The 18,924-nt window shown below is 36.3% G+C and overlaps 1 protein-coding gene across 3 annotated transcripts; it reads left to right on the plus strand.

Annotated features, from left to right (window-relative positions):
- The first annotated feature begins 48 nt into the window (after window positions 1–48).
- Window positions 49–17,963, plus strand: LOC135676352 (E3 SUMO-protein ligase SIZ1-like). Of its 3 annotated transcripts, XM_065187438.1 has the most exons (16): window positions 49–468; window positions 2,518–2,598; window positions 3,069–3,111; window positions 4,606–4,684; window positions 4,790–4,946; window positions 5,851–5,984; window positions 6,729–6,797; window positions 9,317–9,404; window positions 10,205–10,280; window positions 11,088–11,161; window positions 11,458–11,565; window positions 14,284–14,445; window positions 15,124–15,228; window positions 15,322–15,402; window positions 15,494–16,652; window positions 17,291–17,963. In XM_065187438.1, exons 1-16 carry the CDS (start codon window positions 445–447, stop codon window positions 17,404–17,406), a joined length of 2,556 nt encoding a protein of 851 aa, XP_065043510.1. In that variant the 5' UTR covers window positions 49–444; the 3' UTR covers window positions 17,407–17,963. The 3 variants fall into 3 exon arrangements, with proteins under 3 accessions (XP_065043510.1, XP_065043512.1, XP_065043511.1); XM_065187439.1 differs by lacking the exons at window positions 49–468; window positions 2,518–2,598 and having other exon boundaries at window positions 3,080–3,111; window positions 4,761–4,946; XM_065187440.1 differs by lacking the exons at window positions 49–468; window positions 4,606–4,684; window positions 4,790–4,946 and having other exon boundaries at window positions 2,530–2,598.
- Window positions 17,964–18,924: the final 961 nt, after the last annotated feature.

The raw sequence follows: 18,924 nt of genomic DNA on the forward strand, positions 1-18,924 counted from the left end.
AAGGATTGTTTGTGGACGACACGTAAGCGATGCCGCGGACTCCTCCATGCGCAACAAACCGATTTGAATCCGCCGGACAGGTCCGTCACCCAACCAAACCTTTCGGCTCTTCCCCACCCCTTCATCAAACAGAGCTCGCGCATCTCGACCGCGGACGGTGACAAGCGGCGGCGATCTCTTCCCTTCGGTTTCGCATCGATTGATCACCTCGATCCATAACGGGTCGCTCCGCCGACACGTGGTTTCCGGCCCGAATTTTTTTGATAGTCTTAGGCTGGCATCTTGGGCGATTATGCTCGCGTTTGCGCTTCTTCTTTGATCCAGAGATCTGCCGGTGTGGTTCTCGGTCGAGTGAATTCTGTGATATCTTGGCCCCCGGCATCTAGTTTTAGTTAATTGTGACGGCGGCTGCGGTTTTCTTGGTGCGTGGAGGGTCTTCGATCGATGGATTTCGTCGCGAGTTGTCGGGTATCTTCTCTTTCCTTTCATGCTTTCTGAATTTCGTTTCCTATTTACTACGTTATCATTAAACTATAAGTTGGGATTGAGATTTTATCGTGATGATTATTAGAGTTAGGTAGTAGAAGTATTGGGATTGAATTTGTCTTTTCCTGAGGAAAACTTTGGAGTTATGAACTGATATTGGTTAATGTTCTTTTTGGCTAATTGAAATATTGCGTGAAGTGTCTTTTTGAATTTGCTGGTCCCTTTTGAGTGCTTCGACAGATGATCATTAGGCATCTTTTCTGTCCTTTATGTATTAGCCACTGAAATCACTCGAATAGTTCTAGCTGATTCAGATGATTAATTCTGTAAGCCAAACTAGAGTATGTTATCTTTTTTTTAGTCACCTTCAGTAGCAAAGTCGTCTGTGTTATTTTCTCTTGTGAGACAATCACCATATGTAAATCTTAGATGCTGCTTAATTACCAATTCCAACTTTTAAGGTGCGAAGCAATATTTCCATGATGCTTGCAACAGTATACTCTTGTCCGTTTGCCAGGGAATCTCATCACTATTTCAAATTTCTGAATCTTGTTAGTTCGCTAGTTAAATGGTTAAGTTACTGGATCATTTATTTATTATGTCGGTTCATGTACTTATCATTATAATACTTGCAACAAGCACTTGTTATTGACATTGTAGTTATGTTACAGGATGACAGCCCCTGTTATCCATTCTGCATTTGTTACTGGCTGTCACATAGTTGCCTGGGCTAGAGCCTAGGCAGTAGACAAGTCTCAGAACACATTAGATACACTGATCTGTCTTATGTATTAAAAACTATCTGTACGTGCAATCAGACATAAGCATATTTGAGTATATGTTTCCATGTATGGATGTCGAATTGTAGATATTGTTACTTATTTCTTGAACTTAGATAAGTACGATGTATCCTATCCTTATATAGGTTGTAGATTAGTTGTATAACGTTCCTTTGAAAGTGTTTTCAAAATCAAATATATTTTTTCTTTCTTTAAGAGTTAAAGATCTAGGAGTGTGGTGCTGACTAGTTATCAGAATGTGTCATCCTAGAAAGATACTGGCACAAGCGACACTGACCTGCGACAGAGGTACAAACACATGGCTAGTGCAATTTTTGGTGTGTGTTAACAGATATAGGGGCTTGTTGACTGACAACATGGTAGTGGCACATCCTTGTGCCATGAGGCAATCATTGGTTATATAAGTTGAAACAAGTCCTTCATGGATAATTTTGTTATTTGGGTTAGGTCTATGTCTCTAAGTTACCAAATGTGAATTAGACTTGGCAAGTTGTTTGGTCTCTTTTAGAATATTTGGCATAGCATAATAGAAAAATTGTGTACGTCCAAAGCATTGTCAATTTGATTTTTCTTTTTTGACAATGTACATTAGATCTTTATTTCATCTTTATATATATGTATATATATATATATATATATATATATATGTATATATATATATATATGTATATATATATGTATGTATATATATATATATATGTATATATATATATATATATATATATATATGTTTGCCCAACAGTTATTTTTGTTACTTCTCATCTGATAGCCGATCCTTTGTTCTGCCAATTTGGCTACTGGAGGATGACCATTGTATTTGTTGGATGTAGTTTGGTTAATACTGATATAAGCTGGTTTGTTATTGAAACATTTTGGCCTGTGGTACCTACATGTTCATTTTCTTTGACAAAGTTAATAAGGTACAAAAGTTTTCATGATTGGAAGAAAGAGCAAAAAACAACAAAGTAAGTTTCTGTGGGCATGTGGATTGCAGAACATGCCCTGTTTAGTGGACACATTTCAATTATGTTATTGTTGTTTTTTTTTCTAACTGTATTGTGTTCCTTACATCAGTAGGTTGTGTATGCATGGACATGGAGAACAGTATAAATTTGGGTCTTTTATGTTAAAACATGTTGATTGTCTGCATAATTAATCCAATCTGTATTTCTTGCGGTAAAAGCTTTCTGTTTTATTGTTCATATTTGATTCTTCTGTCCTTTTACATCAGGATAAATTGGCAAACTTTAGAATAAAAGAGCTTAAAGATGTCTTGACTCAACTTGGTTTGGCAAAGCAAGGAAAGAAGCAGGTTAGGAGTCATTCTTCTTTGTTTCTTTTAGTTGTAGGGTACCATCTAGTTATTTTAGTCCAAATGTCATAAGCATGCAACTTGGCATTTTGTTGTGATAAGTGCCTCTTTAACAGCCACAAGAGATGGAGCTTTTCTGCCTGTTTATTAAGCTTTATTTTAGACTTGCATTTTCTAACTGTAGTCTATTTTCTTGTACCAACCATGTTAATACTATTGATTGTAAAATTCGATAATTCATTGTGAGCTGTATTACACTTCTCATTATAGGATACTCATTTTACAACTCAGATCCAGTAGTTACTTATTTTGTGTTCAGTGATGCCAACATGCAGATCTTGATTATTATTAGCCAAATCACATTTTTCTTTTTGTTTATACTTTATAGTTTATATTATCTTCTACACATTGCTTTTGGTTCTTCTTTGATCTATTTTATAATAGCCTTTTATTAATCGTATGTTATGCAGGATCTCATGGACAGGATTTTAGCACTGGTTTTAGATGAACAAGGTATTCGAATATTCAGAATTAGTGGCAGTTTTATTATACTTCATCTTGAGAAGTACCAACTGTAATGTGCATGTCATATTTCTTTCTTTGGAAATTAGACGTTCTATAGGAAAGAAAACATAGAGATGATTGGTATCTCAGAATACTTCTTCTAGTTTTAGTTTATACATGTGGAGTTTTGTACATCCACAGAGTTACATAACTCGATTTTAATGAATTCTCTCATATAGTGACTTTGGTTGTAGTTTTCTTTATTTGTTCTATTTCATTAAATTTATTCCTAGTAAAATTTGTCATTCAATGGACATTTTTGTTCAGTCCCCAGTTATAAAATCTATTTCTTTTTTCAGGATCTTTTTTGTCAAACCATATTCTTCGCAATCAGAAAATTTTCTTCCTGACCATATTTTTGGACTTCTTTTTCTGCTTGTTGAGCTTGCTCTTTTTTCATCCTTCTGTGGTATTGTTTAAAGATGGATAATTATGACCTTGTACTTTCATTCTTCCATCAGCATTGTATATTATCAGCTTTTCGATACATATTCCCCTCATCTCATTTTTCCTAAAGTTCTTTGCAGTTATGATTTATATAAGCTGCCTAAATATTGTCTTGTAAACTTATGTAATCGTGAGAATGCTGCCGGTTATTTTAATCCATCTTCATGCATCGCCAATCTGACTAGTTCTCATGTTTTCTTTTGTTTCAATCAATGATTGAAACATCGTACCGTACCAGAGTTTCGAAATTCGCCTCTCTTCTCCCCACGGCGACGTCGCCTTTATATATATATATATACACAAGGTCTGTCGTACCGAGCCGTACCGCCCGGTACGGGCGGTGCGTACCGGTCCGAGAGGTTTTCGGTACGCGGACCGATTGTTACCGGTCTGAGGTACTGTAGCACTATAGCAGTGCATTGTAGCACTGTAGCAGTGCTACAGTACTCGGTACACCCAGGTGTACCGCTCGGTATACCATACAGTACCGGTACCGAGCCCAGGTCGAAATACCGGTACGGTATGGTATTGCGAACCTTGTATATATATATATATTATTTTATTTCTTTATTTATATATAAAAGTAAAAAAAATCTGCGACGTCGCCGAGATATATATACATATATATATTTATATGTATATATATAAATTAAAAAAATTGCTCGATAGTGAGCGGTCCGTGTACCGATCTGCTGACGGACCGGTACGAGCGGTATTATTCGAAATTGAAGACCTTGGTTTCAACATTCTACCAGTGATTAATGAGTATCTTATCTGTGTATTATTTGAATCTAATTGAATACATATATCATGTAAGTATATTGCCAAGTTATGTTCTCTAATCTTGTTTCATGGTTTTTACCAGCTTAGCCAATTTCTTTACATTGTTCTGTTTACTGTTGACTTCTTTCCCCACCTCCACTCATATATGAGCTTCTCCCACCTTTCCTGCTCTAGATCCTCATTATGTTTGGCTTTATCTCTCTTATTTCACAGTACCTGAGCCACAAGTTTGGGGAAGGAGAAACTTTGTAGGGAAAGGAGGAGTAGCTAAAATAATTGATGATACTTATAGGTGATTATCACATTTACCCTCACCTATATTTCCTTATTGTTTTAAGTCAAATGCTTCTAACTCTAAATTATTACAGTGTGTTGTGCTTTGATATGTCCCTTGCAGGAAAATGCAAATTCCTGGTGCTACAGACTTAGCATCTAAAAGCTACAGTCGTACAGAATTCAATCACATGAAACCTGAGGAGGTTGATTCATATAAATCAGAAATGAAAATACGTTGCCCCTGTGGGAAATCATCTAATTCTGAGTCAATGATTCAGGTAGTTCTGCTGCTTCAGATTCGATGTTTCTAAAATAAACTTGAGGAGCACTGGATCTTGGTAACCAATAAAATAAGTTTCACATGGCATTATCCATGGATTTTTTGTTAGTGTTACAATCTTTATATCCATGTGGATTAGTGATCCATTTGGACTCTCTTATAGTATTTCTTTTCTTCTGGTTAGTCACTTCTAATATCACTAATTTCTGATCAACTCCAAAGTTATAACTAGAAACTGTGCCCTTTGGTACTTCAGCTTAAAGATTTTTTGACTGTCTTTTGCTGTTGTTACTCGCATATACAACCTGATAAGGAAAAGTAAAAAAAAGAAACTGTAGGAGTTCTTACCCTCTCAAACTTTTATTTCAGGGTAAATCTGAGTTTGATTCTCTTTATCATTTTTTGTTAGTCATAAAACAAGAGAATGCACAAAAACTGAAAGCAGAAAAGAAGTAAAATTTCCTAGAGAGTCCAACTTTAGATAGAAATAATTTTTCCTAGAATTTTCTAAGCACACATACTAACAGGTAAGCAACTTTCATAAGTCATACTGTTATAATAGAATTTGGAAAATGAAATTACTGACTCTACAGATGTCTTATCCAGCAATTATAAATAAGGACGAAAATTCATCCAAAGATGTCTTATCATCCTGTAGTCCTGGACTAAATAGGTCTGAAACTTGAGTCAACTATACTGCATCATTTTAGCTTCTTTTTCTAGAAGACTGGTGCATGGTCATCCTTGAATTCTTTTTCCAAACTTCTACTAGTGTTCCGCTTTTTTTTATCCTAGTATCATATTATCTTTTGTTTGTACAATTGTTTGCTAACTGATAGTGCTTTAGTTGCTTTATTTCCATCTCCTCATTTTACAAGAATTATACATTTTTTTTATTGCAGTGTGAAGATTCTGGGTGTCGAGTCTGGCAGCATATTGTTTGTGTAATTATACCTGAAAAATCTATGGAGGGTGCTTCTCCTGAAGTTCCGTCTCACTTCTATTGTGAAATTTGCAGAATCAACAGAGCAGACCCGTATGGCATATTCATCCCTGTTGTAGTTATTACTTATTAGAATGTTATAGTGGATTCTTACTTATATATTTGACCCTCCACAAAGGCTGTCATTATTCTGTTTCATTTCAACTTGATAATATTTGTGGGATTGCAGTCATCACAGAATGCCTTTTCGTTTGATCTTTTGCCAGATAATATCAGTTGATATATCATACGATTCATCATAAATTATCAAGATGCTGAAATTCATTCTGATTATTAGGTTTAGTTGCATTTAACATGAAGCTTGTTTGTAGGATTTGGGAAATGTATTGTCTTCCTATTTAGAGTCTGGAAATTCTTTACTTATTATTATGCTTGCATCATATACAATGCATGCCAAATTACTTTTCATTTGACTGGTAATATTTTTTAAAATATTTTTGTAAATGTATGCATCTCTTTTTATGATATCATGCCCTGAATATCTTGTCCCCCTCGTGATTATCTTGATGAATTAATGATTTCATACAATGGTATAGGATATTCATGACCATTTATTACTGCTGTTATTGGCTAGATATCTATAATGTTTTGACAGGGTCATGACTTTATATTGTGGACACGTAATAAGAACTTTCTAAATGACTAATTTAATTCTTATATTTGTTATCTGGGTCCTGTATATAGGTTGACGAATTCAATTCTTTGTCTGTTTACTGCTGTTCTTCACTTTTGTATATAGAATCAGTTGATCATGATAGTGTTGATTATGACATGCAGATTCTGGGTGACGATGGGGCATCTATTGCATCCTGTAAAGTTTTTATCAGCAGGCATCACAGCTGATGGGTTAGTCCTCATCAAATCTTTCTAAGTTTGTCCATGGCTTGTTGAAGAATCTAAAAATGTTTGCTTCTTATGTTAATGTCAGTCAGTAGGGCAAACAAACATTTTGATGTTAGCTATAAAAAGTCTTAATGCTTGTTATTACTTGAATTTTGGAAGTTAGAACTGGCTCTACATTGAGTATTTCTACTTTTGTAGTCTAATTTGAACTATTTAAATCTGGTCAAATTACATGGATATGAATGACAGAGGCTTAGGGGAATGTATGTGGAGTTAATTGTATAATAGAAAATTCTGAAATTGATGATATGTCCGTTAATTGTATAACAGAGCCATAATCACTTCTTGAAGTTCCAGCTCCTCCATTGGAACAATCTTTTGTGAGTCCATATACACTCACATTCCATGTTCATATCTTACCACCTTGTTTCAGTTCTAGCCAAACACTTTTGGCTCACATTTCTCTGCCTGTTATTGTTTTTTTTTTTTTTGTCTGCATTAAAATAAGGATACTGTATATTAAAAGATCTCTTGTTCTTTAATCTACTTCCCTTGAATGTTAGAATGCCAAGCATCTCGAGTTGGCTTGCAAGTATTGCGTGTGCTCCTTCATTAATAGTTTATGTACTGTCTTTCTTAATGCTTCTGTACGACTGTTTAATTTGGGGGATGTCTAATTGTTAGGAAGGGGTCGAAGGGAAATTCAGTTTTGATGGACTGGCTACTTGTGTTTGGTAACTTTGGTTCACATGAAATCTTTGCAGAACTATGGAACTGCAGCCCCAAATGGATTAGGATCGATTTAGACTTCCACACTTCCCTACATCTTGAACATCTTAAATATCTTGCTGCGTTAGGAATAAGAAATTTTAGATTATTTCTTGGGCATCTTAATTATCGCACATTTTGTATTTGAAGTCACATTGAAATCAGTGATTTAAAAAGGCGCTCGGGCGAGGCGAGGCGAGGCCCGAGCGCCTCGCTTCACTTCCAGGCGGCGCGCTTCAAAGAGGCGCCGTCTGGGCGCTCACCCGAGCCCAGGCGCTGGGCGCTTTGGGCGAGCGCCTGAATTAAACCAGTTGATCGAACCAGGATTTTAGGTCTGGTTCGGTCTCCGGTGGTTAGTTGGTTCAATCGAACCAACTAAAATTGATATCAGCTGTCGCTGCCCAACCCTAACCCTGCTCGTTGCCGCTGCCACTCCCGCTCCCGCTGCTCGCCGCTGTCGCTACTTGCAACCGTTGTCGCTACTTGCAACCGTTGTCGCTGCTCACAACCGCTGCCGCTGTCGCCGCTCGCCGCTCTTGCTCCCGCTGCCCACTGCTCGCCGTTACCGCTATCGCTACTAGCCGCTGTCGCCGCTCCTGCTCCCGCTGCCGCTGTCGTTGCCTCCTTACACTCCTGCTCCCGCACCCGCTCTCGTTGCCGCTGCCGCTGCCTCCTTACACTCCCGTTGCTGCTGCCTCCATACACTCTCGCTCCCGCTGCCGCTGCCTCCTTACACTATCGCTGCCGCTGCCGCTGCCGCTTCCTCTTTTCTCAGTCAGCACCCCCTTACACTCTTCCTTCTTCTCCGTCAGTATATTGTTAACAGTATACTGTTAATATTGTTAGGTTTATTTGAAATTATTAATTTTCAATACTATTAATAGATTAATAATATATTATTCTTAATTTAATATTATATTTTTATTTAAAATTTTAAATAATTATATTTATTAATTATATTATATATTTTTATATTTTAGCACCTCGCTTCGCTCGGGCGAGCGCCTGGGCAAGCGCCTAGCGCCTCGGGCGTTTTAGGACTTTAGCGCATTTTGGTACCTAACGCTTTTTAAATCACTGATTGAAATTGCACTTTAGAAAATGAGATGAATTCTAATAGTTTATACTTCAGAGAACTATAACAAAGATAAGAGTATATAGGTATGGTGTTTCATAATAAGACTAACATTATGTGTGTCTGGTCAACAGAACTAAAGATATGAGAAGGCAAAACAAACCAGTTAATTATGTACCGCATCAATGGGAAAGAGGTTGTAGAGTTTGTTGTGACTAATATTAGTGTGGATATTGTAACTTTCTGATTGCAAATATGAAACTAAGGAGTTATTTGGTGGATGGAAGAATGTAAGATTCGTTAGTGTCATTAAGAAGTGTTTCTGTATCTTAGGATCTGTAGTTTTCTGTATGATATAAAATACTGCTTCAATTTATATGTATTAATCCAACGAAGTGCTTATAATGGAACATAAGCACGTTTCCACCTGGGTGTACCGCTCGGTACACCGTACCATACCGGTACCGAGCCTAGGTCGAAATACCGGTACGGTATGGTATTGCGAACCTTACTTCATAAGATCTTATATGGACAATTTCTGAAGTTTTTTCACTATTTAATTGGTTGGTATTTGTGAACTGACTGCTTGTATAATCTGGCATTACTAATATCATATACTTACCATTTTTTTTATTTTTGCATGCTAATTTTATGGCGGCTATGTTTACATCTTTTCCAGCACAATCACAGTGCACAATGTGGAGAGAACATTTCAATTGTCAAGATCAGATAAGGAACTGTTAACGAGACCTGAATATGATCTTCAGGTTTGTTTCTAGTTTTCATATTTTGTTTAACTATGTTTACCTGGTGGCTGTCCTAATTATACATCCTTTTGGTAAAAGAGATGAACTTATGAGATAAGACTCATAAATTGCTTTCTTTAAGGTGTCAATCCTCTGCCATTGTTGCTTGCTGTAATTCTCCTATTTGACAATTAATTGTCTCAGGATCAAATAGTAAACCAGAATTTTGAGTTCATGAATCGAGCAAATAATTAATTAAACTGATAAACAATGAATTTACATTTTTTTTGTCCTGAAATGTTACCATAATCCATAGAATTGAACCTGCAAGAGGCTGTTGTGTTATGGTTATCAAGGAAAGACCATTCCTTTTATGAATTAATTTGTCGCCTTGTCCTCAGTGTGAAATTCTCTTTTTGTTTCATGATCCTTCTTAACTCTACTATATTTTTTTTATTTTGAAGATTTTAGCATTAAGAAAAGCTAGTTGAAGTCTTAAAGTTATTCTCTTTAATTGCCTGAATTAACATGAAAACTTTGCAATTGTAAAATGAGGCTCTAGGTGACTATATTATGAGGGTTTTTTTTGTCATTTTATTCTTTTGTTCTTTGATTAATGGCTTTTAAAGTATTTTCATGATCATTCTAGATTCCAATACCAGAGAAGGACTTTGAAATGAAGACTAGTTTATTTTCTTGATCCTTCTTAACTCTACTATATAAGCAAAATCTGCTCGATTTCCTGATTGTCCTTTGTATTGCTACTCATGCAAAGTAATTAATTACCGAGCATATGTCATTGATGTCATGGCCCTGTGCAGGCCTGGTGTCTACTACTCAATGATAAGGTCCCATTTAGAATGCAATGGCCGCAGCATACAGAGTTGAAAGTCAATGGTATGGAAGAAAACTGTGCTTGTAACTATTGTGTTATTTGTCATTGATGTGTTTTCTGTTGATTTATTGAAATGGTGGTAGTTCTAAATGTAATTTTTACTTGCACACCCAGATATTATTGATGTTAATTATGTATATTAAAGGGCAGTCCCAATGCTCGAGGCTCCCGCTGATGTGGTAATTATGTATATCATTTCTTATATTTAAATTTTGACTCTTAACAATTAATTGCATAAGGCTTTCTTTACTAAATTCAGGTTTTTAAAGTTGAAATTGGAGGTATGATGCCAATGTCATTTGAGTGTTGCACTACCTTCCATTTTGCCCATTCCTTTTAGCAAGTAGTGAAACTAGTCATTGCATCACTTTTTAACCTTGTTTCTGGCGTTGCATATTGCCCATTCCTTTTAAAATTAAACCACCAAACCAAACTTCGTTAGCTTCATTAATGGCAAGTTTGTCAAAATTGAATGTGAAATGTACAAAACCAAAAGGCCACAGTTGAGAAATATTATTCATAGGATTTTGATAGTTCAACTTATGTAATGTAGTAAGCGACCAAGCAGTTTCACACATACTGTGATCCAAAAGCGCAGACCTGCTAATCATAACCGAGACTGCATGAGCAAAAATGATCCTTTTCTTTTTCACAATAGTAGAATGTAATCTGCTAAAAGTTGATGTTAGAAATGGTACAGTAGAACTGTGTGACAAAGTTATCACCACTTTTATAGAGATTTGAGGATTGCTGGTGTACTTAAGCTTTAGAGAATTAGTTATATATGAATATCTTCCATTTGCTAACAGGTGTTTCAGTCACAGTGGTTGCTAGACCTGGCTCACAGTTGTTGGGTATCAATGGCCGAGATGATGGTCCAGTGGTTAGTCCCCTTGTTTGATACACACTTACACAGTTCACTTCTGTTGTCATAGTCACATAATATTCTGTGCCTACTCTTTTTAGGGGCTTTGGATTTTTGTAATTTACTTGTACCTCCATTGTGATTGCTATTACTGAATATCTAATTATGAACCTAAGAGAACATAAGATAAATAAGCAGTCTAAATACAGTGCCATATGTCTCCTGGTTCTGTATTACTACATACCTAATGTTTATTGTATCTCTTCATTTTTTTTTAACTTGTTTATTTTATATTATTTGATTTATTTTCCCAGATCACCACATATAGCAAGGAAGGGATGAACAAAATTGTTTTATCAAGGTGCGATTCTCGTATATTCTGTTTTGGGATAAGACTTGCAAAGAGGCGGACAGTACCACAGGTAAACTAGCTATTTGTTGCTATATAAGGTAACAATTCTTTTTGCAGGAGTCAAACAGTTTATTGGTGATCACCCCTCTAATCACATGTTATATGAATAGTTACTACTTACTAGTGAACAAGACAATAGAAGAAAAGAGTTTCTCTTTTCTCACTTTTGTTTGTATACAGGATGAAGTACATATAGTCAAACAAAAGAAAAGAAAGGAAAGCGCTACCTAAATAAATTTAGGTGCTAATCTAGGAAATATACAACTAGCAAATGTACACAAATAAGGTAATACAACTAGGAGTGAATCAACAATCATATCTTAGTCTATCACTTCAAATAAGGTAGCATGTCAAGAATCAAATTGTAGCAGATCTTGACATATCAAATCATAGCAGATTTGATACATCTCAGCACTCCCCCTCAAGCTGGTTCGAAGATATTTAACATCTCCAACTTGCTATTTATGTGATCAAACTACTGTTTTTAAAGCCCCTTTGTGAAAATATATATTACTTGTTGCTTGGTAGGGACAAATGGAATACATAACGGTCCATCATCCAACTTCTCTTAAATAAAATGTTGATCGGCCTTAATGTGCTTTATTCTATCATGATACACCGGGTTGTGAGAGATATTAATTGCTGCCTGAGTCAAGGTTTGTTGTACCAATGCGTATCACTCGGTATAGACAGTATGAACCGGTCCGACATGATATCGGTACACGGACCACCCTCTATCGAGCGGTACCGGTCACTTGATCTCATATCGGGTGATACGGGGCCGGTGCTGGGCAGTAACGGTCGAATTTCGATTGTTACCGATCAAGGGCTGAAATTGCCCTATTTTAAACAGTCAATTTGACCCTATGATGATCGATCTTACAATACGAAGCAGCAAATCAGTAGCGAAAGTAGAAGTTCCGACATTCACTATGCTCCGCACCAAAATAGGCCTTGCAGATTATTATTGTAATCTGGGATGTTTGATGTACCTTGCTTTATTTTTTGAATTTGCCTTTTATTTTGAAAATCTAAGAAGTAAAACTTACTTTAGAGTAGGTTTTATTGACAACATCCCAAATATATCTAACCATAGGAAGAAGATATATCTTGTTGATTTCTGGTTGCATAGAGTGAAGCAACCACAACATCACTGTCGCATTCTCGATCTCCCAAGTTTCGTATGAAGCATCTTCCAAGGCTTGTGCCTTTGCAGCCCCATTCACATATCTGAACTTTCCTTGTTAAAGAGATCTTCATGGTTTGAGATCACTCCATAAAATTTCTCCCGCTTAGTTTAACGGTAGAGATATGGATGGTAATTGGTATAACTCTCAAATTGAAGGGAAGATTGAGTGTGGGCAGGTTAGGTAGATTAGAAACAAACTTAGGAGTTTCAGACATGATTGGAAACAAGAAGAGTTACTAGAGAGAATTTTCAGCAATGAAGGCCGAGAGAAAGAAACTAATCTGTCATATACCATAGACGACAGAAAGAAAAACAGAACCTAACCTTGCTCTCATATCATGAACAAGACAATAGAAGAAGAGAGTTTCTCATTTCTCACTTTTGTTTGTATACAGGATGAAGTACATATAGTCAAACAAGAGAAAAGCAAGAAAGGAAAGAGCTACCTAAATAAATCTAGGTGCCAATCTAGGAAATATACAACTAGCAAATGTTCACAAATAAGGTAATACACCTAGGAATGAATCAGCAGTATATCATAGTGATCACTTAAAATAAGGTGGCATGTTAAGATTCAAAACAGATCTTGTCATATCAAATCAAATCACAGCAGACTTGATAGAACTCAACAACTAGTTGGCTTATCATTTTCTGATATTGGACTCAATATCTAGGTGACTCATTAGGAGAAAGGCAAACCCAAGATTATTTCCTCTTACCAGCATTGATTTGTAATTCTTTTCCATAACTGTCAGATTGAGTCACATTGCAGACCCAACATTGGCAGGAGCCTGATGCACTAGGTTGATATATTTTCTGTTTATCCCTTTATATTAACTATATTACATATGTCCAGGCATTTTTATCATGTGAAAACATATGGTGTGCTTATCATTTTGTCTACAGTGAAACTTGTGGGAACTTCTTTTGGATTTGTTTTGCAGATGCAACAGCCATCAGTCATATACTCCATGAATTAGATTCCAGCATATTAAATGATGTGAAAAGTACCAGTCTTCCAGAGTTAGAACCTTGGGGCTTGATTTTTGTAGGTCAAGATTTTGAAGGATTAATAGGGTTGGAATTGACAAGCAAGTATGAACTGCTAGGATCTTGAACTTGAACATCAATGGTATTCGGCAACTTTTTGAACTCATCTTGGTAAAGGCAGTGTTGTAATTATGTGTGTCAGTCATGAGAATATACCATGGATGAGGAAGATGTTGGTATGCATTGGTAATTTTCACTCAAAAGTTACATTCAGAAAATTACATATATGGAAAGACACAACTACACCTTTTGACTCATTTGGCATTTTTTGATTGTGAACAGTATAGATGATAATCAGAAATTTTCTTAAAGGAATATTTTTGCTTTTGGATATTACTTTTTCCTTCACAATGTGATTTTTCATGCAATTTATGGTTGTGAATGAGGAAATTTTATTAAATTTCTGAATGCCAGTTTCTTTTTTTATTATTTTTAGTTTTTGATGTTGAATCAGTTGTTCTTTCTTTAAAGCAAGTAGTTCTCATTTAGGTCCTTAGTTTGGTTCCCAAGGAAGAAGAAGGTGAGTGTTTCCAGGATGCTCTTGCTCGTGTTTGTCGCTGCATTGGTGGTGGAGCTGCTACTGAGAATGCGGACAGTGATAGCGATATAGAAGTGGTAGCTGATTCTGTCACAGTGAATCTTCGTTGTCCGGTAAGTGAAAGTGTACATTTTGGTGCAACCCTATCAGGTCAAACATGAACAGGAATCGTGGGACAGAAAACATGTTACTAGTCATATTCCTCTACCCAATATATGAAGTTTAAATCTGAAACAAAATTGAGTTTGAGACTTGCCTATTTAAGAAGTAACAACAGAAAAGGATCATATAGACCAAGCAATCTAAGAGCTTTGTGATTTGTGTTAGAACTTAAACATCACAGGTCATGCATTGACAAGAACTAGTATTAGTAAATAGCCTTTTAAAACAAATATTTAGCACCCACAAAGATTATCTTTTCATGTTGACTCTAAAATTCATGTAATTTGGTCAACTTCGACATGGAAGTATGAAATTTTTGTCCTGCAGCTGGTTGGACATCAGCTCAAGAAATAATTGATCCAAAGGTGGTTGTTGTTTGTGGCCATACCGGATTGCACAAATACAAATTTCAGCAGGCTGATTGTGTTCCTACATAATCAATGGTGTAGACATTGTTTTAATTGTAGTACAAGTTTGTACATAGAAGTTTGATCATTTGATGTCCCTGTACCTAATAGTGGTGCCAAATTTGTTGATTTTTAGGAATTCTGGTAGTTAAACTTCTGTTGCTTCATGACTATTAACATCCTTAGAAAGACAACGAGTTTCTTTTCTTTGCATATTTGCAGATGAGTGGGTCTCGGATCAGAATAGCAGGCAGGTTTAAGCCTTGTGTTCATATGGGCTGTTTTGATCTGGAAACATTTGTGGAGCTAAATCGACGTTCTCGGAAGGTTATGATTGTTCTTACTTCTTAGTGCCTTCTTTTTTTCTCTGTTCAGTTTTCCTTTTGTTGTTCAGACTCAGAAATTTTTGCTGTCATGCAGTGGCAATGTCCAATATGCCTTCAGAACTATTCACTTGAAAACATCATTGTTGATCCATATTTCAATCGCATCACTTCGATGGTAGGTTTTCCTGGAGCTTTGTTTTGTTACATTTAGTTTACTCATTGTTTTCTTATTGAAGATCTATTTCTTTTCATTTTGCTGATAACAGTTGCAAAATTGTGGAGAAGATGTAACTGAGATTGATGTGAAGCCTGATGGTTCTTGGCGTGTAAAAAATGAACTAGAATCCACTGATCTTTCTCGATCGCATTTGCCTGATGGTACCCTCTATGCTATTACAGATGCAGAAGTAAAACCTTACATGGGGAATCTGAGATATATGAAGCAGAAGAGCCCTTCAGAGAGGCACTTCAGTTTGAATTCAGGAATGAAGTCAAATCCAAAGCGAAGACCTAAAGATAATAGGCTTCCATCTTTTGAGAGTCCTAGTCTTGGTAAGCTTGAAAATCTTTGTGAAGGCATAATAAATATGAGCAGTAGTGCGACTGGAAGTTACAGAGACGGGGAAGATCCAAGTGTAAATCAAGAGGTTGGGGGACCTTTTTATCTGTCATTGAACAATGGCCATGAGTCTGATTCTCTCTCTCTCAATCTTGATCCAACATACAGTATTGAGAATATAACTCCTGCACCCTTCGAAGATCCTAATGTGATTTTCTTGAGTGACTCTGATGATACACTGATTTCTCCTGAAACTGCATATGGCATTCATCCTTCTGGTAATAATACAATCCCTTTTCCCAACCATCCTGGGGTTTCAGAAAAATATTCTGAAAACAATGGGCCAGACACAAGTGGAACTTCATTCCTTGGATTATATAACAATACTGATGTATTTGAAACTTGGCCATTGCATGCATGCCCTCAGTCAGGTCCTGGCTTTCAACTTTTTGGAACAGAGGTCCCAGATGTTTTAGCCGATTCACATAGTTCCCTTGGGTGTGCACCAATTAGTGGCTATGGTTTGACAACTAATCATGGTGTAGAAGTTACTGCACAAATCCAAGATCTTTTTAAATGTCATTCTGGTACTGGAATGCTAGGAAGCTTAGGTGATAATCCCCTAGCAGTTGCAAATGATGACCCTTCTCTGCAAATTTTTCTTCCTAGTCAGCCAGTAGGAGTTGCCCTTCAAGATGACTTGATTAATGGCACTGATATAGGGAATGGGATCAATTCTGATGATTGGACATCTCTTAGACTTGCTGCTGGTGGAACTCATGGTGACTCTACCCCTTCAAATGGACTGACTTCGAGGCAACAGGTCACACCAAAGGAGACTCAGATGGACCTATTAAATGATGATGGTTTGTACCTTCCCATTACAACTGTTAATTATTTTCCTCTTTAATACAAATTGCCATGGTTTCAAATATGGTCCGCTACCCGTAGATTATTTTCCTTTTTGTTTTGCGGATGATACCAGGTGGCAGGTCAGAATACATCCGGAAATATTCCGGTACCATACCAGTCCAATAGATTTACCGAAACTGGTGTTGGATTGAGCTTTAGATTTTTGCATGACAATGACTACACTATGGGCACAAAAATAGCTACCATTCTGCCATATAGAGTTTTCATGCTATTGTTATATACTGCTTTTAAAAAAACATTACAAAATCTCTACATGTGATTATGCTAAAAGCTCAGTGTATAAAAATGTGTACTTATTCAATATGACACGAAAAAAGAAAAATAGTTGATTTCCTTGGAGGAGTATGAAGACTTTTTAACATTTGGCATAGTGAATAATTGAATTAACACTAGTGATTTTGCAGCTGTCCATTCCGAATGTTCTAAAGTTCCTGTTGGCAAATAAAATAAGCAGCTCATATTTTGATGCATTTTGTTTTCCATAAATGTTGTACCTTCATGGTATTGCCCAGATTTTTTGATGCAGATCTTGTTTTGACTGTAAATTTGTGTCCTCGTTTTGTGTATGCAGCTTCTTTACTGTTGAGTATGAACAGCAACAAAGCCAATAAAGCAAATTTTAAAACTCAGAAGTCCGATAGTTCTCCTGGACAACCACGGTCTATTAGGCCTCGGTTATATCTGTAGATACTGATTCCTATTGTTGATCATGTGGGGATTCAGATTAAGATGGAAACTAAAAGGTTGCTGCATGCCTGCTACTGCTGTTCTACTCTGATGTTATGTGGGGAAAAAGGAGGCCAAACAATCTTTATACTGACATGAAAGTGAAGTTACAATACATGATCACAGCAGCAAGTTTCTTAGCTACGACTGCTGGAAGTATCAACTAAAGGGAAATATCAAACATCTTGTTTGGTGGCAGATGGTGAGCTAATTTTAGTTTGGGCTGTTCATTACTTCGTGGAAGATTTCCTCTCATTAGCTTCCGCCTGCAATCGACTGAAGACACCCATTGCGTGGCTGCCACACCAGTTTGTTAACTCTAAGATTCTATAGGCAGAGAGGGATGGGTTCATTACACGTAAGCCAAATAGGTGGGCAGCTGATGTATTATAATTGTATGATTTGATCGGTGTAAATTCATGTGCCTATCCAATTCTGGTTGCAGTGAAGAGAAAGTATTGCTTATAAATAACTTGCCACGAATGCTTTCAAGTTACAAAAATTCCATTATTTGATGATGATTGGTGTTCCTGCAGGGATATTGGTTTATGTTTTAATGCTTTCTGGAATTTCGTGTGCTTTTTCTGCTTCTAATCAACCTCCTTCCTGCTGAGAAGGTACATGCCACATCAGGTATGTGAATTTTCCCGTAAAATTCTCATTAATCCAATTATTCTCTTTCTTGTTATCACAACAGATTTGTTTCTGTATAATTTTATATCGTACGGACGTATTGATTTTTGTTTAGTACAATATATATATATATATATATATATATATATATATATATATATATGTCCTCCCTTGATAATCTTAAACCAAGAGGTAACAGAAAAGTGACGATTCTTCTTCTTCTTCGTCGCGTTCTTTGTCAAAGGTCGAGATGTCTACGAAATTCAGTATCTTCATCAAACGCTACATATTAGGAGAAGTCGTATTCTTCTCCTCGTTTGACATGACGAGAGAAAAAAAGGAGATGATGTCATCGAGGTAATGTACATCTCTTTTTTTTTTGTATATTAATTTTTATATTTTTATATTATATATATATATATATTATATATATATATACATATATATATATATATATACATACATATATATATATATATATACATACATATATATATAAGAGATGTATGTTGCCTCCATGACGTCATCTCCTTTTCTTCTCTTGTCATGTCAAACGAGGAGAAGAATACGGTCTTCTCCTCATATATAGCGTTTGATGAAAATACTGAAGGTTGTAGACATCTCAGCAAAGAACGCGGCAAAGAAGAAGTTGAACCGTCACTTCTCCGTTACCTCCTGGTTTGAGATTATCAAGGGAGGATAATGCTAGATGAGGAAGCATCAAGCTTCTCTTGATTTGCTTTCTTCTTCGAGTGTCTTCTTTCTCTTCTCCCTCGGTACTTCTTTTTCTCACATTACAACCAAACTAATACCATCAAGTAACAAGCGACGATAGTCAAAATCGAT

This window comes from Musa acuminata, chromosome BXJ1-6 (genome assembly GCF_036884655.1).
Source record: "Musa acuminata AAA Group cultivar baxijiao chromosome BXJ1-6, Cavendish_Baxijiao_AAA, whole genome shotgun sequence".
In the NCBI taxonomy this organism is placed as follows: domain Eukaryota; kingdom Viridiplantae; phylum Streptophyta; class Magnoliopsida; order Zingiberales; family Musaceae; genus Musa; species Musa acuminata.

Excerpts from the sequence above, each read along its gene's own strand:
- LOC135676352 (XM_065187438.1), top strand. The coding sequence starts at position 445 with ATGGATTTCGTCGCGAGTTGTCGG. Across the intron at positions 4,685-4,789 it reads ATAATTGATGATACTTATAG|GAAAATGCAAATTCCTGGTG; the intron begins GTGATTATCACA and ends TGTCCCTTGCAG. Across the intron at positions 15,403-15,493 it reads TCAATCGCATCACTTCGATG|TTGCAAAATTGTGGAGAAGA; the intron begins GTAGGTTTTCCT and ends TGCTGATAACAG.